This window comes from Oreochromis niloticus, linkage group LG6, assembly GCF_001858045.2.
Source record: "Oreochromis niloticus isolate F11D_XX linkage group LG6, O_niloticus_UMD_NMBU, whole genome shotgun sequence".
Taxonomy (NCBI): Eukaryota; Metazoa; Chordata; class Actinopteri; order Cichliformes; family Cichlidae; genus Oreochromis; species Oreochromis niloticus.
Window position 1 is genome coordinate 31,146,464 of NC_031971.2, and position 27,650 is coordinate 31,174,113.

A 27,650-nucleotide genomic window follows, 5' to 3' on the forward strand; every position below is an offset into this window, starting at 1 on the left:
AAATGGAAAATTGTGAAAGTGACCTTTGAGGAGGACATCTGAGTAATATAAAGGTAATTTGGGCTGTTATTGCACAGCAAGAACAACCTGGGTTTGCATGCTCCACCCCTACCTGGTGTTTTATCTGGGCGCTCTGGTTAGGTCATCTATGAGCTGTTTAGTAGTGCAGTGATTAATACTGCTACTTTACAGCAAAATGGTCCTGTGCTCAAATCCATAAAGGATTTTTTATTTTTCTATTTGGTTTCTCAGAAAAATGTTGCATATAAGAATTTTGCTTCCTGCTTAAATAAAGTTTTCATAGGACTCTCCACATCCATGTGAAAAACAAAGTACACCCCATGTTTCAATAGTGTGTAGATCCACCTTTAGAAAGAATAACATGAAGCAAGTGTTTTCTGTGTAAATTTATCAGTTTCTTTCTTCTTGTGGAGAAATTATGACTCACTCTCTCTTTACAACATTCCTGCAATTCATTGAGGTTTCTGGGCATCCTTCGATGCACAGCTCTCTTAAGGTTCTGCAATAGCAGGCTTCAGAGTTTTTATGTTGACAGGGCAATTGCAACATCTTTTGTTTTTCAGCTATCATCAGCGATCATGGCTGAAGAGTTGGCAGTTCGGAAGGTTGCCAGTTCAAGCCCCGGCTCCGACAGTCTCGGTCGTTGTGTCCTTGAGCAAGACGCTTCACCTGTTGCCTACTGGTGGTGGTCAGGGGACCTGGTGGCGCTAATGTCCGGCAACCTCGCCTCTGTCAGTGCGCCCCAGGGCAGCTGTGGCTACAATGTAGCTTACCATCACCAGTGTGTGTATGAATGGGTGGATGACTGAATGCAGTGTAAAGCGCTTTGGGGTCCATAGGGACTAAGTTAAGCGCTATACAAATACTTTGCCTATGAATATATTGTATTTACCATTTTATTCATAGATTTGCTGCTTTGCTTGGTACCATTGTCCTGTTGCATGACCCAATTTGGGCCAAGCTTTAGCTTACCTTACATTAGACTCTAGAACAGCCTACTTTGGTATACAGACATGTTTATAGTCAACTCAATGACAGACAAGTACCCAGGTCCTGTGGCTGCAAAAGCAGCTCAGATCACCTTCTCTCCACCACCACCACCATGCTGTATTTGGTTTTCTACAAATGTGATAGTGTGCATTATGGCCAAACATTTCCAACTGGGTCTCATCTGTACGAAGGACATTGTTCCAAAAGTCTTTTGTTCTTTATGTTGCAACACACCTAAGCCAGACTACCACATTTTTAGAGTCACAAAGCACACCTGAATGTGCCAGATTAGCCATATGTTAAAGCATCTTGTGTATTTAATTAGTAGCACCTGGCTCCTACTTATCCCCTCAAACAGAAGCTTACTTTCTTACTTTCTAACAAGAGTGTAAATGCCATTTTATTTCCTTTTCTGTGCAGGATAAATTGACTGTGAATTTTCAGGTATTTGCTTATGTTTCTTAGTCATAATTTATATCCTGCTCCTGTTTTAAAAACAATTTATACTGTATGCTAACTATCACTATAAGTCCTGTACATCCTAGGTACAATATTTTTAAGTACAGTTAATAGTATTTTAATTAATATTAAAATGCTATAAACTGCACGCCTAAGAAAATGTAGTTTATGACACCACACAAATAAAACTACATAATCTTTGTAGTTTATTTTCTTCTTCTTAGACAAAACTTTACATAAAATGTTAGTAACATGTTTTTTATTTGATAAAAAAAAAAGAAAAGTATAAAAATATTTATCCTTTAAAGGTGCTGTTATAGTGTCAAATATATTCTTATATACATTTTTTTTTTAAATCTATCTGTATAAGTAAACACATACTATGTCTTCTTGTGCTCACTGTCTGCTGACATCACAAAAATTGGTAAAATTCAAGCATTAATCTTGGTTTTTAGCCTCCTCTTTGTGGTGTGGGAAACAGGTGTGGGTAGTAACTCCTTATTTATCATCTCATCTTTAAGAGCTGCTTCCTGTTTAGGTTCAGTTTTTATTTTAGAAGAGGAGGTTGGACTTGGAGACCGTGGTGATCCCGATTTAGGTCTCTTTGGTGGAGAGTTCTTGTGTGCAGAAGGACAGCTGTGCTGGTTCAGACACACAGAGCAGAGAGGGTTGACGGGCAGACAAACCTGCTGTCCAAAACCCACAAGCAGCCAGTTGATCTCACTCCACAGCTCCCTGCAACAGAGAAACATCACCTGATGACTTTACAGAAGTACTGCACTTTGAAACATATTTTTGTAGTAAACTAAATGATATCACTGGTGCTGGTGTTAATATCACCATATCAAAAAATTGTTATATAAGTGTCAAATTTCATGGATTGAAAATGGGTCACCATGACATCTACTGCTCTCTGGCCTGAGGATCTCTTGACTTATAAATGACTGCTCTCACATTTGCTAATTAAAGCTGCTTTAATCTGTTTTTTTAATTAACAGAAGATAAAGTAGCTTTTAATTAAGAAATGCTGTCAAATTCTAATTAAATTAAAAAATATAATTTCCTGTTTATTATTGTTTGGGAGTAGGTCTCTCGCAATATCAGATATATGTATAATCTATGATCAAAGAAGTGTAGTATTATATTGTCGTTTCTGGTATATCGCGACATCAGAAGAATATAGTGAGATCTGCATGTTGTTGAGCACTTATTATTATTATGCCTTCTAAAAATAAATTCCCAGATTTCCACATTTTGATTTTCATTGCTTCCCACTGTCAGTCAAACGTTAAAGAGTCAACATTAACCACTGGCAGCGCTGACGTATGGTATGTATCTAAATCAATCCTGGACATTTTTATAGGTTTGTTGATCACAAGTTAATCAGGTTTCGCGGATCAGCAGTGAGTTGTCATGCTGTTACCTGGGTAACCACTCCTCAAGGGCCTTGCGTGTTTCCTCCGGGTTTTTGGTCGCCTTCCTGAGCCAGCCCAGCCTATTAGATATACGATGCACATGTGTGTCCACACCTAGACAAAAATGATCAACACAAATGAAAGCCTAGTCTCATCACAATACTTGCCAGTTGCCAGTTTATTCGGTGCACCTGAATAAATCTGATGCAATCAAACAGAAGAACCCTGCAACACATCGTAACTACACGATGAATACAAGGCTCATTTTTTGTTTCAAAGCGATGTGATACCAAAGGATGTAATTTCTGATGTTTCTCAAATGTACTGCCTACATAATTTTACAAACCAGTGATTTCTCAATGCAGCAGAAACATTAAATATGATGACTCATCAAAACCATTGATGTGTCAACACTTGTTAATAGAGGTAAAAATAAGGGAATTAGTACTGGTCAATCAAGAGAAATTATTATGGCTATACATCATACAACATATATGTGTAATCTTACAGGGTAATTTATTGAGACAAACTGGCAAACACAACCTGGACTTTGTGCACTTCCTTCTTTTATGCAACTCGAACTGTTCACAAGTTTTAGATGGCTAGCCAGACAAAAAGCTAAACATTTTACTATAATAGCATGAATGAAAATTATGAATTCATCTTGTAAGTGTTCCAGAGACCGTTAAAAAAAGGTGCTTATATTCTATGTAACTCTAATCAAAATACAACAGAAATGTATATATTTCCTGGAAACCTGTATTAAAACCCCACCCACAAACAACACAGATTACTGGTTATAAATTGTTAATGCTACCCAGTTATATGCAAAGTGTTAATGGGTGGCCAAAGTGTGACCAACCTGCCACAAACTTCAAGAGTAAATTTAATTGAGAGTAATATCACAAACTAACCACCTCCTATTACCATTTTAAGTATTTGCAGCCCAGCAGGGGGCCCCAGCCTACACTTTGGGAATCACTGATCTAGAATTTTGCTCAATCAGTTTCTTGGTGGTTAGCCAATTGTGTCTGCATGTTTAACAGATGGAAGTCCCTACCAATGCCAGACACCTGGTCCCAGGCGATGTCCATAGCCAGGTGAGCCATTTTAGGACCAACTCCCGGCAGACGGACCAGCCCCTCAACACTGTTTGGGATATCCCCTCCAAACTCCTTCTGCAACATGGCTGACGTCAGCTTCAGATACTTCACCTTATTCTAAAGAAGAACAGGTGAGAGAAACCAAGAGGACACAACAAAGAACACAGCTGAGAAACCAGGTTCATCTAATAATTTAACTTTTATTTACTGAACTTTGATTAAACATGCTAACAGCTATGGAGACCATCTGTTTTACCCTCCAGAAGCCAACAGGATAGATGAGTTTTCCCAGTTTTTCATCATCTGTAGCAAGTATGTTTTCTACAGTGCAGCCGTGTGCTCTGAGCTTCTGCATAGCTGCTGCTGTCACCTGGTCCTTTGTCTGACTGGACAGCATGAGTGACACCAGCACCTGGAAACGTCTCACCTGCGGATAGAACAGAGGAATTAACAGGTTCTTTTTAAGGGGACTTTTAAAATATCCAACCCACACCTACATGCGCAGGAGCCTCTATGTCATAGCATTTCTCTGCTCCCATGTTATCTACAGGCGCATCACGGCTGCTCCTCATCTCACGAATGAATCCTAACTGTTTCCTCCAGTCGGCAGGTTCCCAGTGCTCAGTTTTCATGGGAGAAAACCATTCATCCTTCTCGTATTCCACCTTTAACTGTCTCCTCCTGCGGCTGTGTGGATACTCCGGTAAAGTTTCTGTTTTTGGTTGCACCGTTGCCTCGTGGAGGAGTTCAGGACCTAAACGAGAGGAAGCATGGCACCACAGTAAGCACCATAGCTAAAAATTAAAACACAAATGATATCTAATCGAATCTAATTAATCAAATACTAGTTTTGAAGAAAATCAGTATAAATAAGATTTTTCTCCAACCAGTTCAACATCTAAAGGTGCTGGATGTTGGAATAATTTCACCATCTTGGTTTAAAAAACAAACAAACCAAAAAGCCGTGTAATCTTCGCACCTTCCTTGTTATCATTATTTTATAGAAGCAAAACATTTTCAGTCCAATTCACCTTCACTGGGTCAATGTTCATATCATGAGCGATGAAAAATTATTTACAAAATCAAAATCAAGTTGTATTCAATAAATTTTGAAACTTAACAATTAGGAACAAATGTTTATTAGGAAAAGGTTTATTTAGGCCATAAATCAAGATAGAAGTAAAGTGGTTCTCTCACAGACTTTTATATAACCAGACTCCTTTTTTGCAGTTAGGAGTCACCCCCTGCTGGCCGTCACAGAGAATGCAGGTTCGCTAATAACTAAGACAAGGAGGTTAGATTCATGATTTTGTAAACTCATTAGAAGTGTCTAAAAACCCTTTAAAGAAAGAGATTTAGACACAGTGACCCCACTGTGTCTATGTCCAGTGCTGATTTATAAAATTTACAATTATCTGTGAAAATTTCTGCACAAGAAACTGTCTTTTTTTAATGACGTCACAGAGTCAACAGATCTCAAGAGTGAGAGACTTCCAGAGTGTTGGGGTCAATGTTGCAAACGCAATCTCCTTTAGTTCACAAGCTTGTATGATCCACGGCCAGCAGCGCCTGATCACATGACCTCAGGGACCTGATGAACACTGGTGCTCAACTATGCAGAGCTCTAAAAGTCAAAACCAGAATCTTAAAGTGGAATGATTTTCGCAGAGAGCCAGTGTAACTGAATTAGTAACGATGTGACAGATGAGTACTTAGTAGTCTTAGTCAGAAGCGTTTTCGGGGGAGTTCTGAACTACTAACAGATGTGCCAGATGTGATTAATAAACAACGAACTCTAATTCTAATTCAGTAATGAACTAAAAAAAAAAATCAGACCTGATGAAATAAAGGCATGAACAACAATTTCCAATTCGGAGTACAAAAACAAAAACGTGTCTGCACAAAAAAGTACATTTTTTGAATTTCGTCTTGTGGAAACAAATCTTGAACACAGTTATTTGTTGCAGCTTTCAAAGAGGTGCAACAAAGAGGCTCAAAATGTTCATATAGTAGGGCAAATATTACAGAGACATGCTTTAGAGCAGGGGTGCCAAACATAAGGTCCTTGGGCCAAAATTGCCCCAGCAAACACTACAATCCAGCCCACTGGACGGCTGTACTTTTTTTTTCTGCACTGTATGCACAGTAATAAATAAAAAAATAATAAAACTAGGAAATTTTCTGTGAAATGACGAAATGTTTCCACTTTATTATTATTACAGGGTAGTCTGGGCAATGAGCTACCAAAGTGTAGTGTTGAAATTACTCTTCTTTTTCTAGAAATGCATAGTTAAATATCTTTACACTGACAGAAAGGGTATTTTTTACTGCTCTGGCCCACTTAAGATCAAAGTGGGTTGTGTGTGGCCCAAGATGTAAAATGAGACTGACATCCCTGCTGTAGAGCGACCTTTATAAGTGTAAACAGGGTTTTGTGCATGATAAACTGAACTCCCTGTTTATTAGCACAGACTCAGTCTCAAGTACAAAATGTGTCTCTTGAGTGTAAAGGTCATTTTTGTCTTATGGATGCACAAAACCTTATATCCTGCACGTTCATAATTCTATTTCACAGTCGCAGAACAAAAAAAAAACAACAAAACAACATATGTCACTCTATGCCCTGTAGTGTTCATTGATGACTCCTGCACATTGGGCCAGAAAGGTGATGATTAAGCCTGGTGTTCAGCTGCCAATCGCCTTTTTAAGATGTAAAGGTGTAACTGTAAAGTTGGTAAGCAAAGCAAATCAACCTGATCCAGAATCTGCGCAAGCGCAATAGCCTTCTGCCACCAAATCAGCTAAAGTTAATTAATTTGTATCCACGTGTACCAACGTACGTGGTCAGTTTGTGTGGTTACCGTTACCGGTTGATAAAGGAGTAGACGAAGCTCTTAGCTCTGACACGATCTTCTCCTCCACCTCCACCTTCACGGGCACAGCGGAGACCGGGTCCTCGTTCCTCCGTCTGTTGGTGAGTTTGGTCCTTAGAGAGGCTGCAGGTGTGCAGCCAGCAGTTTGACTCGCACTCCGAGTTATAACAGACCTGTTCTCCATGAAGTAAGGAGAAGTCATTATAAAACCTCGGACTACATAACAGACCCGCGCGCTGCAGCGGACGTGAAGCATTGAGCTGTTACTGAAGTTAGGTTCTCATTCGTAGTTTTTGGATCGCGGGTGGAGCTGACGAGCTGAATTCGCCTGCAAGAGGAAGAATGACATAAACACAAAGACTCAATTTTATTTATCTTCTTATTTTGCTTAAAAAATAAATCTAATGCTCTGTTAATACAAAAAATATTGTTTTGAGATATGAGATTACACTTACACTTCCTGGTGGAAGTGCCAATTTACTTTTAAAATCTAAAAAACAATAAACAAAAAACCTACAAGATACTCAACTGCGACTGAAAACGGGTCATGGTGATATTATTAGTTTAACTGTAGACATACTGAAAAAAAAACAATATAACTGTCTTATAAATAGAAGTCGACAATGGTTTCGTAAGAGATTCACTAAATAATTAAATTTTATTCAGGACTGTATAACAACAACAACAACAACAACAACAACAACAACAACAACAACAATAACTTACAAAATCAGCTCATTTTCAAATGCATGTTTTTATTCTTCGACCATACTAAGCTTTATGTGGCTTTACATGAGTCACAGACGAAACATAATCCTTACTTATCTTATACTGGGCCTTGATAATCTTCCTTTACTCTCTTTTAAGCTAACCTTCCTCTGATTGGCTGCCCCTCACAAACAGAAGGTTTAAACAACTGGATGGACTGAAAGAGAGTGTTTAGAGCAGTGCCTTTGACCCAAAGGTACCACTTTACCATCAGTGTGGAGCCGATCCTGTCATGGTGTCTACATTTTGATAAGTTTGAGAACCGATTATCACAGTAGGGTCACTGGCAGAGGTTGGACTAAATTATGTGGGAATAAAGTCATGGCAGACAGAAGCTGTTAGTTGTATTTGCTGAATATTGGTGAATTGCTTGTGGTAGTCCAACTTGTGTCCTAGAAATATAGCCATTTTTTGTCCAGGCTTAGAGCCAAAAATAAAAACATTTGCATTAACTTGTCCTTAAGCGCCACTCACAGGACCCCTGGCCACATTGCAGCTTGTAGCTTCAAAAAGGAACCAACTTCACTAACAGCAGCAAGGTAAGCTAGCTGCTAGCTTAACAGCTAAAACCGTCTTACTTTACGCTAAATTTTGACGGCTAAACACTTTTATTTAGTCTTTAGGAAACTTTCCCTGCGCTTTACTTCTTTGTAGATGTTATGCTTTCCCCTCTGTGCCACAACACAAAAACTCATACTACTAACAAACGGACTAGCATATTTAGTCTACCCTTAAAAAATACATTTCCCGCGAGGCAGTGGGGCAAACGTGTTTTTGTAGGAAGTCCCACTGTCAGAGCATTAGTGTGTCATCCGGTTGAGGAGCAGGGGTGCTGGGAGCGAGCCTTCCTTCGGCTGCTAAGACAGAGTTATATCAATGCACAGAAGCGGACGGCTCGGCTGGCTGCAATCTGACGAAGCAGCGACTGAATGAAACCAAAACTGACTCAACTTCACTGAGGTGAGAGGAGAGGGGGAGACGGAGGTAGGAGGGGCAGACGCTGTTGTTTTATGCTACCAGACCTTCAGTGCCACAACAGAGAAATGCTAGCTTATTACAAGCATTGTGAAACGAAGCTGAGAGGGTTTAGCAACGCCACACTACGATTGTGCTGATATGAAGTGTTTAGGTTGACTTGTGTCCACAGATATATCAACTCTGGTTCGAGCCTACCTTGCACCGTTGCTGTTGTTGTTGTTATTGCTGCTGCTGCTGCTGCTGCTGGTGCTGGACTGAAACAGACCAACCGTTGTCCGTCTGCTCACCTCCCCTCCCCTCTATCTCTGTCAAGTCCACATGACAGCAAATTCTTTAAACGTTCCCCATGGGTTTACATATTTACAGGCTGCAGTGCCAAACTTTACTCCTGCTTAAACGGTGGCTTGTAGTGCTGTGTGGACCCACCTGTAATGTCATAAACTTGTTGCTCAAGTTTATTTTGCTGCTGTATGGTCTAAGCTGACATGCACAGTACAATAATATGCAACCCTTTAACGAAATATAAAACACAATTCATTACAGACATGGACAAGGACAAACTGGAGTCGTTCAGCAATCTCTTATTATCAGTTTCTCCACCTGCTAAGCACAGACTTCATATAAGCTAAAAATAAGTCTTTTTGGCCATTTGACCTCACTTGTGTTTTTAACCTTGTGCTAACAGGTGAAAATCCGTGCTTAACCCATATGTTAACCTTCATTTTACTTTCCAAGATGGATTTCTTTCCACTTGAAATATGACTTGACTAAATACACCTTATTATATCTGGTCTGAAAAGTTTCCAGAGCCCAGCTCCAGCTTACGCAACGTAACAATATGCTGACAGGTCTACTGGTTGTGAAGTTATGGCCCAATGCTGATTTGTAAAATAACTATTTGTTATATATATTTTTTGTGTTACAATTTTTGTGCCGAGGAAGCAAAAAGAAGTTATTAATAGGGAATGACTGAAAGCTTTTTTTTTTTTTTTTAGTTCTTCATCAGAGGACTGTAGAACAGTTAGCTTGCACAAAGTTGATAGGACAGATAAACAGTGGACAGCGGCATCTGTAAATCTGTACTAATTCTAAATGTATATACAGTCACTTGAAAGAGTTATCACACGACTCTACAGACTCATGTGAGTAGTAAGTATATATAAATTTTCAGTAGCTAGTAAAACCACTCTTAAAGTCCTGCCATAGCATTTCAACTGGGCTGAGGTCTGGACTTACAGCAATTTAATTCCTTTCTTTTTCTTCTTCTTTCTTTTTCAGCCCTTTTTTGTTTGGTAGATTTACTAGTGTATATGGGCTCATTGTCTTTTTGCATGACCCAATTTGTGCCAACTGTGCTAACAGGTGGTGTTACGTACTAATGTGCTGTGTTTGTTTTTTTCCAACATGTGCATGGGTGTATATTATGGGCAGAGATCTCCACTTTGGTCTCATCTGTTCAAGAAATGCTATGATTTGTACTGATGCTACTTTGCAAAGCTAAACTGTGCTGCCATGTTCTTTTTAGAGAGAAGAGGCTTTCTTTTTTACCAACTATCCAATTGTGCTGTCATGAACTTTAGCATTTGACATGCTTATAGAGTCTGAGACATGGCTTTTGGGTTTCTCTGAGTATTACATGGTCTAACCTTGGGATGAATATGCTGGGAAGATGGTGGCATTGTGTTAAAACAGACCTGAATGTGCCAGATTAGCAAATTGCCCAAAGTACTTTTATAGAGGTGCTTACCCATTAATCAATACATATGATTACCAGCACCTGGCTGCTGATTGCCCTCTTAATTGCTATAGGAGCAGTAATGGTGTACTTAAGTGTGCACAGGATTGCAATTATGCTTTTTTTTTTTTTTTTTTTTTTTTTTTGTCCCACACATGTTGTCTACTCCAACTGTACTTTCTCATATTGTCAAATACCTGGCAATACATTAAATCTATTAAAGGAAGGTTTACACATTTCCATAATAGTATTAGTTAGGTGGAGGTGGGGGAGGATGGCATTTATGTTATCAGCAGTGAATGACGTATGAATCCACATTTAGAATCTACAGGAAATGATTAACTAATAAGCTTCAAGGGGGAAAAAAAGGTGTGACTCGCTCTGTGTCTGGTTCTGTGACAGGCAGCTGCCAGTCCCTCGCCTGTGTTGTGCATCACCCTTCCAGGCTGGGCCATGAATAAACAACCAAGCAAGGAGAGTCTCAAGGACAAGGTGAAGGGGATCTTTGGGCTGGGTACACAGCGTCCTCCGAACAAACAGAGCGACACTAAACCCTCCGAGTTTATCATTACGGCTGACATCATCAAGGTCTGCAGAAGCGACTGAGTATCCGTGCATGTTCACTGAATGTCTCTCATTCCTTTTCTAGCACATCTTCCACTGTTTGACGTATTTTTTGCTTTGGTGTGTTTCAGGAGCTCCACCCAGATTGTGGTCTGAGCAACCGTGTTCGCACTATGAACCACATCTGTGAGCTCGCCAAAATGAAAAAGTTTGAGGAGGTGAGCCTGCTGGCTGCGGTCTGTTTTTGTTGTTGTTTGTTGAACATTATGCGGTCTTCTTTGTTTGTTAAAATCTGAGTGTATATGTTGTTCAGCATGCAGTGGAGGCTGTATGGAAAAATGTGGAAGACATGCTGACTCCAGAGCAGCCACCAGAAGCCAGACATGCTGTCCTGCAGCTGCTCAGGGCCATTATACAGGGGCAGGTATAAAAACACAACATGCACACAGACAAATGCAAATAGCTTCTGTATGTTTATTTTTAAAAAAAGTCTTGCCCACTGTTTGTGTGAAGGGTGAACGACTTGGCCCTCTGAGAGCCTACTTTTTCAAGGTAATCAGAGACTACCAGCCGTGCAATGAAGACCTTTCTGACAGACTGGAGGTGTTTAAGGCTTTAACAGAGAATGGGAAGGATATCACATACCTGGAAGAGGACATAGGTAAAACCAGGATAATCCTCTTTCTTTGTCACTTGCAGTATTTGTGTTTGGATTGTGCATTTAAAAACATAACTTCAGCTTTAAGTAACCACTATTAATCACTGATAAATTTCTGGCTGTGTCACACCTCAGCTGATTAGGTTCAACTCGTGTTCACTGTTCCCTTTTTGTGCATTGACTCTGTTGATATTATGTAATAAAACAGTTTGTTTTCTTTTTTTAATCACTTGTTTTTCATTTTGAGCACAATGATGACAATGGTTTTTTTTTAAAAAAAAATTCTAATAAATAGCTCTTTTTCTGCACACAATACCCGTAACTGTTTCTTTCAGGAATTCTTTTTTTTTTCCCCAGAAGGTGGTAGTGAAACCTGCCACAGGACAAATACCCACATCCAAGATAGTTTGACCCCTGTATTATCTGAGAAATATGACATTATATGTTCAGCCTTATTTGAGCTACTTTTTTAGTAATATTTATAACTGTTGCGTTCATAGAAATACTGTGAATACTTTTATTTGCCATAGTATATTAACCTGCATTAACGCTTTTCACATGGATTTTTTTCTTTCTATGTTATTTGCTTTTCTTTCTCAGCACGCTTTGTCCTCCTGTGGATGGATATAGGCCTTACCTCTGACTTTCTCCATGTTCTTGTCAATCTGGTGAAATTCAATAGCTGCTACTTGGACCAAAATGTTTCCATCATGGTCCAGTGAGTCAGAGAAATACACACACACACACACACACACACACACACACACACACACACACACACACACACACACACACACACAATGATTCTCTCTTACTCAGCAATTGTTCTCAGTGTCCATTTTTCCTACTCGTTCTTCTGTGCTCTCTGCAGGAAAATTTGCCTGCTGTGCAACAGAACGACGTCTTCGACTGATATTGAGGTTGGTATTTTGTTTTTACTTTACAGTTAAAGGCTTTTACGCACTGGACGGCTAAAATTTGTGCAGACATTTTGCATATGAAGAATTTTTTCTGACTTTTTTTTTTCTTTCCCAGTTGCAAATAAACAGATGTGACCACTTAAACCACTGCATTTGGCAAGAAGCACACTTGTAGCATGGAAATGGTGAAATAGTACTATTTTACCTAAGAGGCACTGTTAGATGCTGCTCCAGATCAATTTGCTCCTGAAATTATTTCTCTGCCTCCTCAGACGTGTTCCCAAGTGTACCAACAAGAGCTCAAACTGCCCCACTGACATCCTGAAATATGTACAAAAGCGGTCGTGATACCCTTTTTTTTTTTTTTTTTTTTTTTTTTTTTTCTTTCTTTGTCTGGAACAAACCGTTAAAATTTCCCTGCTGCTGCTCAGTTTCTTATTTTTAACACTTTCTAACGCATTATAACACTAATGGCTTGATGCCAATTTCATTTTTATTTTTTTGTCTGTTTTTTACAGTTTGAGGAGGAATTTTTCACAAAAAAAACAACTTTGCAACTGAAAAAATTTGAATTTATGGCATTTATTTTCACAGCACCTTCAGTGTGTAATGGCCTTTGTACAACATGCTTATCATTCTTCTTCAAAAGAAGGTGCGGTTGTTGTTTAGCAAATACATAAGGAGGTTTAGGAAACACTGAATTATTGAAGAACTATCCATATATTTATTATATGTGAAAACTCTGTACTCCAAAGCTAGGGATGGTTTTAATCTGATATATAAAAATAATTTTTTGAGTGAATCACAATTATTAGCTTCACTTAAACCTACCAGTTAGAGAAACCCTACCATATTTTTGGATTTGTGAACCTCAGAGTGTTTTGTAGCACTGGTGGTCACCAGCATTTCCAACCTTTGTATTTTTCCAGGTGGCTCTGCAAGTGCTCGATGCAGTTGTGTGTTACAACTGCCTGCCCTCTGACTCTTTAACCGTCTTCATAATCACACTCTGCCGTACGGTCAACGTCAAAGAGTTTTGCGAGTCCTGTTGGAAGGTGAGGGAAGAACAAACCTGCATATATAGTCTTCTGCCTCTTGTTTGTAGTTTTTGATTTGAAGGGGAATAATTCATAACTGTGTCCTCCTTTGTGTTGTTTGTTGTCCCTACACTTTGTTCTGCTCTCTGGTCCTTCAGTTAATGAGAAAGGTTTTGGGGACTCACCTCGGCCATAGTGCGATTTACACCATGTGTCGCATTATGGAGGAAAGGTATTATTGGTTAAATTTACAATATTTCTGAATTTGTGTGAATGAGCATATATAACTTTGGAGGTATGGTGCAGTTCTTCTTTGATCTGTCCCTCCACCAGGGTGTATATGGAGGATGCACCGTTGTTAAGAGGAGCAGTTTTCTTTGTTGGAATGGCACTTTGGGGCGCACACAGACTGCCTGCACTCAAAAATACACCGACGCTTGTTCTGCCATCTTTCTACAAGGTAACTCACATAAATATACATGCAGTTTTGCAATGAGATTATAATACTGAGGGTCAAGTCCACATCTCATAATCAAAAATTTAACTGATAGGATTTTATGGTGGTAAGCCTCTCTTGCACACTGGAGTTTTGAAGTTTCATAAGGACTTATTATACTTTTACTTTGTTTAGTATGAGCAAAAAATAAGGACCGCTTAAATTGCTTGGTTTTAGGCATTTTTTCCCTGGTCTTAAATCTTTGCAATGTCATTCAGAGCAAATCTCCTTAAAGGATAGGAATTTCTAAGGATTTAATCATTATGATTCTATTATCGATATCATTTATCAGTTCAGTTCTCTTATCGATGATCATTGGGTTCCCACTGGGTCCACTTTGAGAGTCACCACCATTGCTGTGCAGCGTATTAAAGACATTACATGCATGCAAATTAATTGCATGCTGTGGGTCAAACGTATGTTAATGTTGGAGGTATTTCCCATTTTTGTTGTGATCAAGGTTGGATCATAACTAAAAAAAAATATTATTACACAGAACACTTTTCTGTAATGCTGTATGGTACTTAATTACTCCAAGGAGAAAGTAATTCATTATACTCCTATATTACTTTAATGTTACTCTGTAAAATAGCTGAAACACCCTCTCTAATAATTATTATTTAACAATATAAACCTGAGGCTTCAGCCCCATACACCAGCACAAATCCTTATCCTAATAAGGACACACATTTTATCTTTCTCTTACTAATTAGGCATGAACACAAATCAAAATGAAAACCAGCACAACCAGGTCTGGCTGCTGGGCTGGTGTTGGGATTCACTCAGCCAAGAACCCAGAGTGAAAGCTAGCTTAGGCTACGTTCACACTGCAGGCGAAAGCGCATCAAATCCGATTTTTTTCGCCCCTATGCGACCCGTATCCGATCTTGGTATGACAGTGTGAACGGCACAAATCCGATATTTTCAAATCCGATCTGGGTCACTTTCGTATGTGGTACTGAATCCGATACGTATCCGATGTTTTAGAAAGCGACTGCTGTGTGAACGGTCAAGTCGCATTAAATCCGTCTTTTACGTCACTGACACAAGACAGACGCCAATTATCAGCGCCGGAGAAGCGCCCGATAGGACATCGCGAACGATTTCCTACCATCCGGTGAAACTGTTGGGAAGACAACGTTGGAGAAATGTGAACATTTTATTTTTTACTGTATTTTCTGCAGATTCTGACAGAAATCTGCAACTATTCTTTGAAGCACCGCTCCTCTAAAACAGCAAAAAGGATCATTATTAGGTTATCTACATTATTATGTAAATAACAGAATAACTTAAAGCAAAAATTTGGAAACATAAAGTCCGAAGTCTTTATATTAAGGGCCATCAGTCAAACAATATTGTTTGCTGTGGGTCTAAACAGAGCGAGTTGTGTGTGACATCTTCTTTTGCGCATGCGGGCCGCTTTGAGCGTTCACACTAGAGCGCGTTTGATGTCGCATTTTATGTGTAGTGTGAACAAGCAGACAAAAAAATCGGATTTGATCAAAAAATCGGAATTGAGCATTAAGACCTGCAGTGTGAACGTAGCCTTAGTGTTAGCATGCTGCGGTCTGTGTAGATCAGGGGTATCGAACTCCAGGCCTCGGGGGCCGGTGTCCTGCAGGTTTTAGATCTCACCCCGGGTCAACACACCTGAATCAAATGATTATTTCATTACCAGGCCTCTGGAGAACTTCAAGACATGTTGAGGAGGTCATTTAGCCTTTAAATCAGCCGTGTTGGATCAAGGACACATCTAAAACCTGCAGGACACCGGCCCCCGAGGCCTGGAGTTCGACACCTGTGGTGTAGATGCTTGCAAAGAGCCAAAATTGTGCTACCAGCATAATGCAGCAGTTTCTGTCTTGGATGCAGTTTCCACTTTACTATCATGCCCTCGTCATTTTGTGCAATAAAAATAATGTTCATATCCACGCTGTAGACTGCGCCTCCATCTTCCAGCTCCGACCCGCAAACAAATCGGCTTATTATAGCGCAAGTGGAACCAATAAGCGGGTTCAATAGGCAAGCAGACTAACAGTTCCAGGGAATTGGACTACTCGGAACTTGTTGTCTACAAGAACTTGTTCTCGATTCCTGTCTCGAGTCCTTGTTGTGGTCATTTCAAGCACAGTGCCCTGGCTGTGAGCACAGCAACCCCACTCACATGGTGTTCAAATGTTTTTGTTTGCAGGGAGAAGCCAATAAGTAGAAAACTGGCTTAAAGCAGTAGTTTTAAATTGGGAGGCAATATTCCACTTTGTGACTTTATTATTGTTAACAATTGATTTAAAAAAAAATCAAAGAATTATGAAGCTTTTCTTCGTGCTTCTGGATTGAACAAGGCCTAAAATTGATAGTTTTAGACAGAGGACGAAAGAGGAGCTGCAAAAAAGCCCATTGTAAGATAAATGAGGATAATTTTGACTTGTCACGCAATAATGCTCTAGTATAGAATAGCTTTGCATTAAAAATATAGAGCTGGAAATCTGCACAATAGGGTGAAAAAGAACAGACTGTCTGACTTCCAAACCTGTGGCATAGATTTTCACTTTTGTGTTCAAAGTCATACTGATATGTTCTTTCAGGCAGGATGTAGTCAAACTGTAAGTTGTTGCCACTTGTTTAGATCTAAGCCTGAGGTTGAAAAATTGTATGGGTGTTAAATGGCTGCACTTGATATGGTGACTGTGACTTTTATCTCTGTCCCTCAGGCCATGTCATGCGCCAACGAGGTGGTCTCCTACGAAATTGTTCTTTCAATAACAAGACTCATCAAAAAGTACGGCAAAGAGCTACAGGTGGTCACTTGGGACATCCTACTCGGCATCATAGAGCGACTGTTGCAACAGATTCAGGTACTTGAATATATTGTTCGCTTGTGATTGACCATGCTTCATAGTGTAGTAGGTAACACATTTTTTTTAAGTAAGTGAAAGGTTTTTTGTTTGATTCCAGCTGGAGACCCAAATCCCATTTGGGCTTGTTTTAGGAAGGAGATCTGCAAATTTAACTTGCAGAGCTCTAGTTTTTAATTTTTATATGGTTGAGTATACAGAGTAAAAAGTAATGGTTCTAACTTGACCAAGTGGTGTGCCTCTTGTTTTCACAGACAATAGGCAGTGCGGAGCTAAAGGCCATTGTTTATGAACTGTTGACCACCGTGGAAGAGCTTTATGAACAAAACGGTTACCACGGCTCCACTGAGAAGTTTTTCAGCCTGGTGGAGAAATGTGCTGATAAAAGACCAGTTAGTGCTTTGAATATCTCCTGTCCTCCTCCAACCTTTGTTGTAATTTAGACCCCTTACACTTTGCTGCTTCCCCCCCTAATCTGAATCTTATCTTTTGCAGGATGCATCAGTGCTGACACTTATCTCCTACAGGGCTCAGTCTATCCAGCCTGCTAAAGAAGGCTGGATTCAGAGCCTTCACCGGCTCATGGAGAAATTCTTCAGGTAGGACACACACACGCACTCACACATATAAAGGATATGAGGGAGGTTATAGTATTATCCTTGTGATGTTCAATCTCTTTCTTGTACCATCTCTGAAGTATCGTAATCTCTGCTGTCCCTTTCTGTTATCTCACCCTTTGGCTCTGTGAAAGGAACGAGACTCGCAGTGTGATAAGAATCAAAGTGCTTCATATCCTGTCCTTCGTTCTCAGCACCAACCGGCAGCTCTATGAGGTCTGTGCTCTCTTATACACGCTCACATCAGAATCCTGTGTAATTCCAGTCCACTGTCCAGACTGAAAAGCATCTGGTGCATTTCTCTTGCCATAGTTCCAATTTTTACTAATGAAGATATTTTGATAGTTGCATGCACCACTCGGGTGCTAACATACTAAACTCTTCTGAGTCACCCAAACTTTACTTGCATGCAATTTATTTCGCAATGGAGCTTGTACAAATGTGTTAAAATCATACTTTTCCCTTTGTGTTCTTTACTTATTTTCATTTTTTCGTTTTTTTATTTGTTTGTTGTTGTTTTTTTTTTTTCCTTTCCCAGGATGAATTGATTGAAATGGTGGTGATTCCCCAGCTCAGTGGGATTGCTGAAGACCGGGATTTGGCAGTTAGAAAACAGGCTACTCAGCTATTAGTGGACCTTGCTGAGGGCTGCAACACGCACCACTTCACCAGCCTGCTGGACATCATTGAACGGGTACAAAAAGAGTACATACAATAACACAAAACCGTCCCATTTCTGTCACAATGTCATTACTTCTCTCCATTGTATAATTATTTTTTAGGTGGCTAGCCGCTCTCTGGTGTGTTCAGGGCCCCTAGAGGTTTCTGAGAGAGACCCCACAGCAGAGTCTCCTATGGAGGATGTTAGGACTTCTATTTTGGGCCTGCTTGAAATCCTGCAGGTATACATAAAAATAGTAGATGTTAAGAGTTGTGGGTGAGTTAAAATAGAATATTCAGACATAGTTTCTTCCACATTGACTTATCACAATGTAGGGCATCAAATGACATCAATCAACCCCCCTACCCCCCAAGAACAGTTCAATACACATTCAAATTGACTAAAATTGGCTTTGTTGACTGCTTTCAGACTGTAAATGTCGTCTTATTTGGTGACATTTTACCAAGCTCAAAGATCTCTTCATGGCACAAAAGGCTGAGAATATAACAAGCAAAAAAATGTAGTTCACAAATAAAAAAATTGGGCACTTAATTTGTCCAAACCAAATTGACCAAACCCAAAAGCAGTTTTTGTGATGTTGCCTCACTGTGTCTTTGTATTGCTGTCATGCTGCAGTTACTGTACTCTGACCTGGTTATCTGACACATACCCATCAGGACACCGACTGCCCTCTCCGGCCTAAAAATGTATTAAAGGAAAATTAACTTGTGAGATAACTTTTTTTCCTAGCTAAAGCTAGCTGCTGCTAATTTAACTTTTAAAAAAAAAATTCCTCTTAATCAAATGAGTCAGCAGCTAAAACTTTTAATGATGAAATGACTAAACTAATGCTTAATATTGCAAGCTGGCTGTCAGCTTATCAGGTGTGATCCAGTTTTAGTGATGTTGTTTTGTATTTGGAGGATATATCTGCCTTGTAATCAAAATTTTATTAATATACATTGAATGGAAATTGATGTATATACCTGGACAGATAAACACGATTACCTTTATCTACAGACTAATACAAATGTTTTATTTTCTTAAACAAAGTTGATTTACAATAAAATTGAAAATGTCTTTTTTTTTTTTTTTTCTTCGATCCTTGGAACAGTGTGTGAAGTTTATACAAATTTTAGCGTCTGAGCAAAGATGAATCGCTCAGACTCAAGACATGCTTCTAGAATAAACGTTAGCAACAAAGTCGTTCTAGAAGCAAGTGTTGCATCATGTTAATGCCGCCCGGCAGTTATTAATCTTATAATTAAACTCCAAACATTAAAATGTCGTTGATGATAGATTTCAGCCTTCTTGGTGACCACTCTCCAAAGTCTGTAATTATGTTGTATCTATAATTACTGTTTTGTAATGTTGGATATTTTTGCCAGTGTAGTGTCATGTGCTTGCATTTTATGATACTTAGCCGACTGTTAGGTACATGCTAAGGTTCAGGAGATGCGCAAAAAAAAAAAGAAGTAAAGTAAAACATTATTTATAGTGTGCTATATTGATATGAAATTTTGCATGCTGCCTAAGACTTTCATTCAGCTAGCAAAACTAAGATTATCAAGGTTTATCAAATAAACATGCACCAAAACATTTTTTATATTTTGCCTGGTGATAACATGTTATCCTTTTTCTTCTGACAGAGCAAACTTTACAGTCTGCCTGCCAGCCATGCGAGTCGTGTTTATGAGTTGCTTATCAGCCACCTGCAGCTCCATTACAAGAACAAGTACTATTCAACTATTGCCTCCACTATTAGACTACAGGTAGGTGATCTGTTACTACCCAAATGTTTTTACCTCTTACTACATCATTTCTTTGTTGACTCCTCCTTTTTTTTCTCAGGTGTTTGACTTCTTCCTCATGATGCGTGCAGACTCTCTTCACCGTCTTGGGGTCCCAAACAAAGATGGTGTCATGAGATTCAGCCCTTATTGCTACTGTGATATAGGGTGAGAAAACAAACATTTCCTTTACTAGAGGTATTTTGCTTTCTGACAGCTCTCTAACATTGTGTCACTTGTTTTTGTTCTTGTTGCTTTTCAGGGAACCAGAGAAACGTGTTGGTGAAAAGAAGCCAGCAGGTTCAACCTCTCCGCCTGCTGGCAGCCCTGCTCCTCCTGCTGCTCCTCCCACTTCAGCAGCCTCAACACGCTCAGCCTATCTTCCCTATTCGCCTGCCTTCAGTGTCCTCCTGCAGTGCCTCAAGATGGTACACACAATAATTATTGTATCAAACTGCATCGCACAGTGCAAATAATACTTTTGTGGTTAAACAATTGGCCTCATGCCCAGTTTTGTCTTTTTATTCTTGGACTCAACTAGAGTTGCTATACATTTTAAGCTAAGATTAAACCTTGCATATCTTACAATGGGGCTAGATGCACCCCCTTGGTTTTCTTTTCTGATTGGCAGACAGTATTGAATTCAAATCAGAATTAAATCATGGGCATTGCAGCTGTTAGAATGCAGAAATAGTGACATATAATTGCAGTGACTTCTCTTTTATCTGTAAAGGTTTCGGCTATGATTTATTTCTCTCTTACAGGAGACAGATTGGAAGGTGCTGAAATTGGTTCTTGACAAGCTGCCGTGGATGCTGCAGTACAAAGTGTTGCTGCTCACATCACCATGCAACTTAGATCAGCTGTGTTCTACACTGTGCTGCATGGTAGCCTGACTTTATGCACATAAATACAGATCAATACACTGCATGTTATGTTGTGAGTGAATTCAGTCGTTATTGATCTCCTTTGCGTGTGTAGGTGACAGATCGTCTCATCTCAGAGCGATTGAAAAAGACTCCAGAGGGGTTTTCGCGCACAGATGTTCAGCTGGCAGTGATTCCTGTTCTTACAGCAATTACCTCCTACCACAACTACTTGGAGCAGTCAAGACAGGTACAAAAACTAGTCTGCAGAAATCAAACACCTTCTGTGTTCCTCACAGGGTTCTACGATAAGTTTTATGCTAGCATTTACAAAACAACTCTAGACTATGTTGGGAAAATTAGGTTGGAACCAGGTTGCTTGTCTTCACATGCAGCAAACAACAGGATGTACTCTGCTTTAGGTAGAAATAACATGGTTTTGTTGAGCGTACCGGAAGAGGCAGGACATAAAACCCACTTTCTTGCTGTGAATGATCAGATTAGCTTAATTATATACCAGACAGACTTTACATTTGCATTCTATTACTATTATTACTCATATTTAAACACAATTCATGCACGTACACACCATTGACAAAGTCTCCATGGTGTGTACGTGGAGTCCATGGAGTGTTAGTGACACCCATTCAACTGCTTGTTAATGTAAATGTCTAATCAGCCAATCACATGGCAGCAACTCAGTGGGCTTAGGCTTGTAGACCTGGTCAAGACGACAGCTGAAATTCAACACGAGCATCATTAGGGGGAAGACGGTTGATTTAAGTATCTTTGAACACTTACATTCATCATTTCATTGGTCCATGCAGAGAGAACTGGTTCAGTGCCTCGAGACTGGGCTCATTTACCGCTGTGCCAAGCAGTGTGTGGTGGCCCTTACAATGTGCACGGTGGAGATGCCTGATATCATGATCAAGCTTCTTCCTGCTCTTATCGTCAAGCTCACTCACATCTCTGCTACTGTTGCCATGGCATCTCCTATGCTCGAGTTTCTCTCCAGTGAGTACTTCTCTCTTTTTTTGTATTCTTTTACATTGTTGAAGGTCAAAGTTTTAATTTCTTAGACTGTTTTTCTTTTTTTTTTGACTGTGTTTCACAGCCCTCGTGCGCCTTCCCCATCTGTATGCCAACTTTGTAGCTGAGCAGTATGTCAGCGTCTTTGCCATCTCACTACCTTACACTAACCCCTCAAAGTAAGTCCTAGCACATGTGACAAATTGTATTCCCTGATGCAGAGACACACTCTGATCTGAGTATTTCTTCAAATCCCATCAGGTTCAACCAGTACATTGTGTCCCTGGCCCACCATGTGATTGCCATGTGGTTCATACGCTGCAGACTACCCTTCCGCAAGGACTTTGTTCAGTATATCACAAAGGTACACCACAGTGACAAAAAAGAGCCTTTAAACCTGAAGCTGAATTTACTGTTACTGACCTGCCCATACACATGAACAATATAAGGAAGAGAAATAATGCAATACTAAGAGAGAGTACAGATGCGTAGCTCCTGCACTGAAATCAATGTCACTGAAAAGGACCTTGTCCTTCTTACTCATACATTTATAAAAGAAAGTGTCTTCCTTTCAGAGCCTTTTAACAATAGTTTAATTAAAAGGCAACAACTTGTACAAACTCTTATGCAATACAAAACAAGGCTCTCTGGACTTCCTTCAGTTCTTGAGAATAACTTGTTGTCCAATAATTATCAGATAACTGTTCGTCTGCTTTCTTGTCAGTAGTGGGCTTAGAATGTTTTCACCACCCTCATTTCCACTTGTTATTTATGCTTAGCATAAAAACTCCGGGGAGAAAATGTTAAAGTGACCCTGGTGTATTTTCACCAGAAAAGAGATGGAAAACAACAGAGACATAACCCTCAGATTAGAACAGACCAGCTCTTTGTGTTTATGCTGAGCTAACAGCTTCAGGCTGCAGCTTTATATTGGACAGAGAATTGAGTTCTTGACAAAAAGGCAAATTAGCATATTTCTGAAATATTCTTTTAAATTGTCCTTGGATATTTCCACTGGATTTGTCAGTTCTACTTATTATGTAATGCTTTTTATTCATTGCATTCTGATAGTGTTGCATTGCATTGCACATAGTTGTTCCTTTCTCTTTTGCAAAAAAGTTGAGGTCTCAGCTTCTTAATGCACTTTTGGGCATTCACTTGGATTTATTTGCTCTGGCAAGTAACTGCACAACACACTTTTAACCTCAAATGTCTCCAGAGAGATGTTTCATTGAACTTTTGTACTGTTCAGGAGACACATGTCCAGTTAGGTGCATCTGGATGTTTGTGAAGTTTGAGAAACCTGTAGTAGAGGGGGCACGACTGGAAATCGTCTGTAAATCTGGATCGCCGTTTTTGTTTTGCATATCTGGTTCATATCTTTGTGTTCCTTCAGGGTTTGCGTTCCAACGCCCTTATGCCATTCGATGACAGTCATGAGCAGAGTCCGTTTCGTGCCCGAAGCACCAGCCTCAATGAGAGACCCAAGAGGTAAACTGTATGTTCACTGTCAGTCGCCAGCAGTAATGTGCAAACCAGCAGCACCGCACGCTGCCCACGTGGCTGCTGTTGTGGTAAAGGGTTGGGGGTAGCCAAGGTAACAGGGGACTCAGCATGATTCGTACTGTGGCGTGATGGTTGCAGTGACACCTCTCAGGTTGCCATGGTGATCATTAGTTCATTTTATCTGTTTATGCTTTTTTATGTTTTAAAATGTGTTCTTATACAACCACTTATTTTTATTTTTTATTTTTCCAAGAGTCACCTCATTTGACACACAGAGGGTGGACAAAATAGCATAAACACCTGTATAATGCTATGCCTTTATTTAGTTTATATTTGCTGTGGATTATTATATATCATTATTCAGGTGTTTGTGTGCTGCTTTCACCACCTGTATCTCACAAAAATACATCTCTAGTTAATAGCATGAGTAAGAGGTACAGGGTGTCCCTCCCCCTGTCACACTGTGCCGTCTGACTGCTGTTTGTGACCACAGAACATTTACACAAAGAGAAATACACACCATCTTTCACACAGAGGGATAAAGAAGCTTTTCTCAGCAAGGTGCCATTCTCATTCGTACAAAGTGTGAATGTTGTTTGGTTGTCCACACCTGGATTAGTTGAACAGTGTACATTTAAAAACATGTACAAAGTCACTTTTTAAAACACTCTAGACTGTGACACAGAGCGAAGGGTACTTAACAGAGGTCTATTTGCGTTAATTAATAATACTGCTTTAAATTGTGCCACCACATACGCTATGCTGTAGTACCCACTAAGAAATGTAACTACAAAGACACAGATTGTTGTCATTACGCTTGTAAAGTGTTTTACCATGTAAAGATGGTAAATCATTAACAAAATGCATTAGGCTGTGATAGTTTTTAGTTTGCTCGCTATGCTAATATAGCCAGTGTTCTGTCAATGTAGGGATAAGTTATTTTTTTCTTATTTCCAAAGCTGTCATAATCCCCAACTCAGTTGCTACTAAAATGTTCTCTTTCCCGAGTTTCCTTAAAAGTAACTTTTGTTCAGTAATTATCGCCAAGTCCAAACTAATCAGCTCAGTTTCGCTTGTGAGTGTAGGGCAATGCAGATCAAACATGCACATAAGTACAAGTGCAACTGCTGTGTAGATTCTGCAAGGATTCGTCGCAGGACTAAAGATCAAACTTCACTACTCTGTGTCTTAACTACACTTTGTCTGCAGCTCTCCTTTGTGAGAAAGTTAGAAGTGATAGGTCTATTATTTTGTTTGGTATGAGTCCTGTAGCTTGCTTTTATCTCACAGGCTGCACAAAGCAGAAGGAGAGTGAGTGGAGCCAGTGGCAGGAGAACAAAATTAAAACGCCAGTGTTGTCATTTTCATACACAAAAAGTTACATGTTTTAAAAATAAGTACTTGGTGTAGAAATCCCAGTTAAACCTGAATTTACCCAGTGAATTTTAGAGACTATAATATTTATCTTCCCCTTTTCCTAATGTGATTTCTACTTTTATGCTCACGTTTATTGTGGCATTTTTATTAATTTTCCGTCTTTTCTTAGATTTGGGTTAACAAATTGTTTTTAATTTTTATGAAGCCCTTCCAGTATCTTTAACTTGGTAATTAAAAAAACCTCAAACCAAAACAGCAAATCCCTGTTGCAGCTCTCCACAGTAATCCAAAATGCTTCTGCTAACATTAATTCTTCCATAACAGTTTCAGTTTTCCATATTCTGGTATCACAGTCCTTGTGCTGCTCATTGCCCATAATGAGGTTGGAGTTCCTCAGCTCAGTTTCCACCAGGATGCTGGTCAGAATGTCAAGTTTAAATGTATTAATTTAATTCTTAAAATGTTCTTGGCAAACGTTGCACTGTGTCCAAACATTACCTTTGCATATATAAAAACGCATACATTATTTGGTGATGATGATACTAAATTAGTATTTGGTCCAGTCTGAGGCTGCTGTGCTCCAACCCTCAGGTTTCATCCAGCTTTATGTTTCAGTTGTGTTTTAACTTCTATTATAAAGCCTGTGCTGAGTCCATCCCTACGGTTATACTTCTGTACTAGTCCTTGGCTTCTCTACAAACCTGCTGTGTGAAGTAATGTTTATTTTGTTGCTCTCCTGAATACTTTCTGTGTATTTTCTTTTCTGAATAGCAGAAGCTGTTTTCCCCTCTGCCTTAGCTTCTCTGTTTTCTGTTTAGTTGGCGTGTATCCTTTTATTTTTTTTAATCCTCTTTTTTTCTTTCTCCACTCTCCTGTAATCTGATTCATAATGTTCACTGCTGTTAATTTTCACCTTGTTTTGTTTTTCCTTTATTTGACCCTTCCCCCTCTCCACTGCCCCCTGTGTTTGGTGTGGTTGTGGTTTTGGGGGTGGTTGTGTCATCCTGGATCCTTTCTACATTGCTCCTGATCCCTCCCTCCTCATGTGACGCTGCCCTTTGACCTTTGTGGCCCTCTCCTCTGTACCCTGCCCCTCTCCATGTGTGGCGTGCACTCCTGATCACCTGCTCATGTTGCTCTGGTTCTCTGGTGATGATTCCTGCTGTCTCCTGGTATACTTTTACACCACACTTCCTCCACACTCCCAAACCACCACCCTCACGATGACCCCTGTCCTCTCACTGCCCCAACGCCACCGTTACTCCATCTTGGGCCCAATCCCCCTCGCCCTTTGCCATGGACACTCCTCACCGCTCAGCCTGCGGGCAGCAAAAGTGGCAAAGGCAGCAGCAGCGGTAGCCAATAGCAGCAGCTCTCCAGTTAAAGAGCTGAGGGACCTTTCAGCCATGGACGCTTTCCGCTCCCGCAGCATCAGCGTCTCCGAACATGCGGTCCGCAGGTTAGAGAAGAGCCTTCTGGGTAACAAAACAAAAACCAATAACAACCCAAACACTTACTGCTTTCTTCATGGGATTGATGGGGTCTAGGGTCATTGTCTGTCTTTGGGGGGGGGATTTGTTGCCAGGGGCACCTGGATTGGGTGGTGCATGCTGGAGGAAGGTTTATGTGTTGACCTTTTTGGTTTGTTTTGGGCTGTGTTTATATTTGTGCTGGTTTAAATGTTGCCGTTTTTCTGATTTGCTTTTGCATGCAGTGTTTGTTGAAGACGTGGGAAAGCATCTTTTCATTATTGATGTTTTTCACTTTGCTCTAACACAGATTTTGCTTTTTTTTTTCATTATTTTGCTTTGGTTTGATTTTATTTGTATGTGTCTTTTATGTGCTGGGTGTATTGCTGACTGATTTTCATTGGCCTAACAACAAATGAATGGCAAAGGGGACTGGTGCAAAGCATGTGTATTCACAATGGTGGGATCTATATAAACTTCACTGTAAACAACTGCAACCCCCTACTTTGGCTCCCTCTGTGTGGTGTGGGGGCACATCTGCCTCTTCGACAGTGACCGTGGCAACAGCAACACAACAGCTTTTGTTTGCTTGCTTGACATAATTTTAGTGTTTTGTTCCACTGAAACATCCACTGTACTGCTATGACCATGGCAATCTCCTAGTGCGGGATTTCAGAACTACCTGGGTTGAGATGAACTTTTAACAGTTTGATCAACATCACTTGCATCACCACACGCAGATCCACACAAACACTCTTCCTCACTAATTTCATATGCTTATCTGTCCTTGGCTGACTTTCTTGGGCATCTGGAAGAATTACAATGCAACATTGCAGTTGTCAGATGTGGCTGCCCATGCCACTTGATTGTCATAGGTCATATTAGTATTGCCACCAGATGGCAGCAGCAGCTCAGTACTTAATATGCTTAAAAGTACTGTTTAATGTTCAAAGACAAACACAAAATTAGTGGGACTAAACAACTGCATTGTTGCTCTCTTTAACCTGCTTTAACTGTTGACTGGCTGATAATCTGCTTTTGCTCTCAGAGCTGATTTTTGTGTGAACTGGTTTTAAAATTCACCTCCTTGTGGACACTTACTCCATATCGCATAACGTGACCGCATTCAAAGCTTTCAGTCTTCAAGGCGACATTTTCATTGGAAAAACTGTATGGGATTAGATAAGGTTACATTTGTTTTTCTTTACTTTAAATTGGGTAGTGTCAGTGAATTGAAGTTCAATAGCATGTGCTGGGATGACAAAGCAGCAAACCGCGTACTGTTTCAGGCGTGAGTCTTTCATGGTCATGTTTTTGGAGTATGTGTCCACTAAACATTGAAATGAAAAATGAGTCATTGTCAGTAGAAGAATAGTAGTTATAAAATGTGACTGCATAGTTGCTGATTCACATTCTGGGACTTGAGAGATTTGTTTGAGCCTCATACTAAAGATCTACGC

The 27,650-nt window shown here is 39.9% G+C and overlaps 2 protein-coding genes across 10 annotated transcripts in view; one reads left to right on the forward strand and one right to left on the reverse strand.

Annotated features, from left to right (window-relative positions):
• Nucleotides 1-1,659: 1,659 nt before the first annotated feature.
• nthl1 (nth-like DNA glycosylase 1) lies at nucleotides 1,660-8,904 on the reverse strand. 3 transcript variants are annotated; one of them, XM_013264420.3, is made up of 7 exons: nucleotides 8,803-8,904; nucleotides 6,850-7,189; nucleotides 4,486-4,742; nucleotides 4,245-4,415; nucleotides 3,946-4,105; nucleotides 2,894-2,999; nucleotides 1,660-2,205 (listed from the first exon to the last, which is right to left on the reverse strand). In XM_013264420.3, the coding sequence occupies exons 2-7, from the start codon at nucleotides 7,115-7,117 to the stop codon at nucleotides 1,902-1,904; spliced, it is 1,266 nt and encodes a 421-aa protein (XP_013119874.1). In that variant the 5' UTR covers nucleotides 7,118-7,189; nucleotides 8,803-8,904; the 3' UTR covers nucleotides 1,660-1,901. The 3 variants fall into 3 exon arrangements, with proteins under 3 accessions (XP_013119874.1, XP_003455844.1, XP_019215580.1); XM_003455796.5 differs by having other exon boundaries at nucleotides 6,856-7,189; nucleotides 8,803-8,902; XM_019360035.2 differs by lacking the exon at nucleotides 8,803-8,904 and having other exon boundaries at nucleotides 6,829-6,965.
• The window catches only part of tsc2 (TSC complex subunit 2), a 33,166-nt gene continuing 12,346 nt past the window's right edge, over nucleotides 6,831-27,650 (forward strand). Inside the window, exons 1-26 of one of the 7 annotated variants that reach the window (XM_013264416.3) lie at nucleotides 6,831-6,962; nucleotides 10,745-10,930; nucleotides 11,038-11,124; nucleotides 11,220-11,330; nucleotides 11,420-11,567; nucleotides 12,165-12,282; nucleotides 12,436-12,484; nucleotides 13,414-13,539; nucleotides 13,680-13,753; nucleotides 13,828-13,981; nucleotides 16,729-16,872; nucleotides 17,127-17,264; nucleotides 17,368-17,471; nucleotides 17,624-17,705; nucleotides 18,028-18,183; nucleotides 18,272-18,391; nucleotides 19,800-19,922; nucleotides 20,002-20,108; nucleotides 20,203-20,368; nucleotides 20,705-20,827; nucleotides 20,922-21,056; nucleotides 21,634-21,823; nucleotides 21,924-22,017; nucleotides 22,100-22,202; nucleotides 23,235-23,329; nucleotides 26,040-26,180. In XM_013264416.3, coding sequence (XP_013119870.1) covers nucleotides 10,796-10,930; nucleotides 11,038-11,124; nucleotides 11,220-11,330; nucleotides 11,420-11,567; nucleotides 12,165-12,282; nucleotides 12,436-12,484; nucleotides 13,414-13,539; nucleotides 13,680-13,753; nucleotides 13,828-13,981; nucleotides 16,729-16,872; nucleotides 17,127-17,264; nucleotides 17,368-17,471; nucleotides 17,624-17,705; nucleotides 18,028-18,183; nucleotides 18,272-18,391; nucleotides 19,800-19,922; nucleotides 20,002-20,108; nucleotides 20,203-20,368; nucleotides 20,705-20,827; nucleotides 20,922-21,056; nucleotides 21,634-21,823; nucleotides 21,924-22,017; nucleotides 22,100-22,202; nucleotides 23,235-23,329; nucleotides 26,040-26,180 — 3,023 coding nt within the window. In that variant the 5' untranslated portion in view covers nucleotides 6,831-6,962; nucleotides 10,745-10,795. Of the gene's footprint in view, nucleotides 6,963-7,944; nucleotides 8,169-8,377; nucleotides 8,590-10,744; nucleotides 10,931-11,037; nucleotides 11,125-11,219; nucleotides 11,331-11,419; nucleotides 11,568-12,164; nucleotides 12,283-12,435; nucleotides 12,485-13,413; nucleotides 13,540-13,679; nucleotides 13,754-13,827; nucleotides 13,982-16,728; nucleotides 16,873-17,126; nucleotides 17,265-17,367; nucleotides 17,472-17,623; nucleotides 17,706-18,027; nucleotides 18,184-18,271; nucleotides 18,392-19,799; nucleotides 19,923-20,001; nucleotides 20,109-20,202; nucleotides 20,369-20,704; nucleotides 20,828-20,921; nucleotides 21,057-21,633; nucleotides 21,824-21,923; nucleotides 22,018-22,099; nucleotides 22,203-23,234; nucleotides 23,330-26,039; nucleotides 26,181-27,650 lie in introns of those variants that run through there. The other 6 variants (XM_013264417.3, XM_013264415.3, XM_005460532.4 and 3 more) reach the window with 6 other exon arrangements.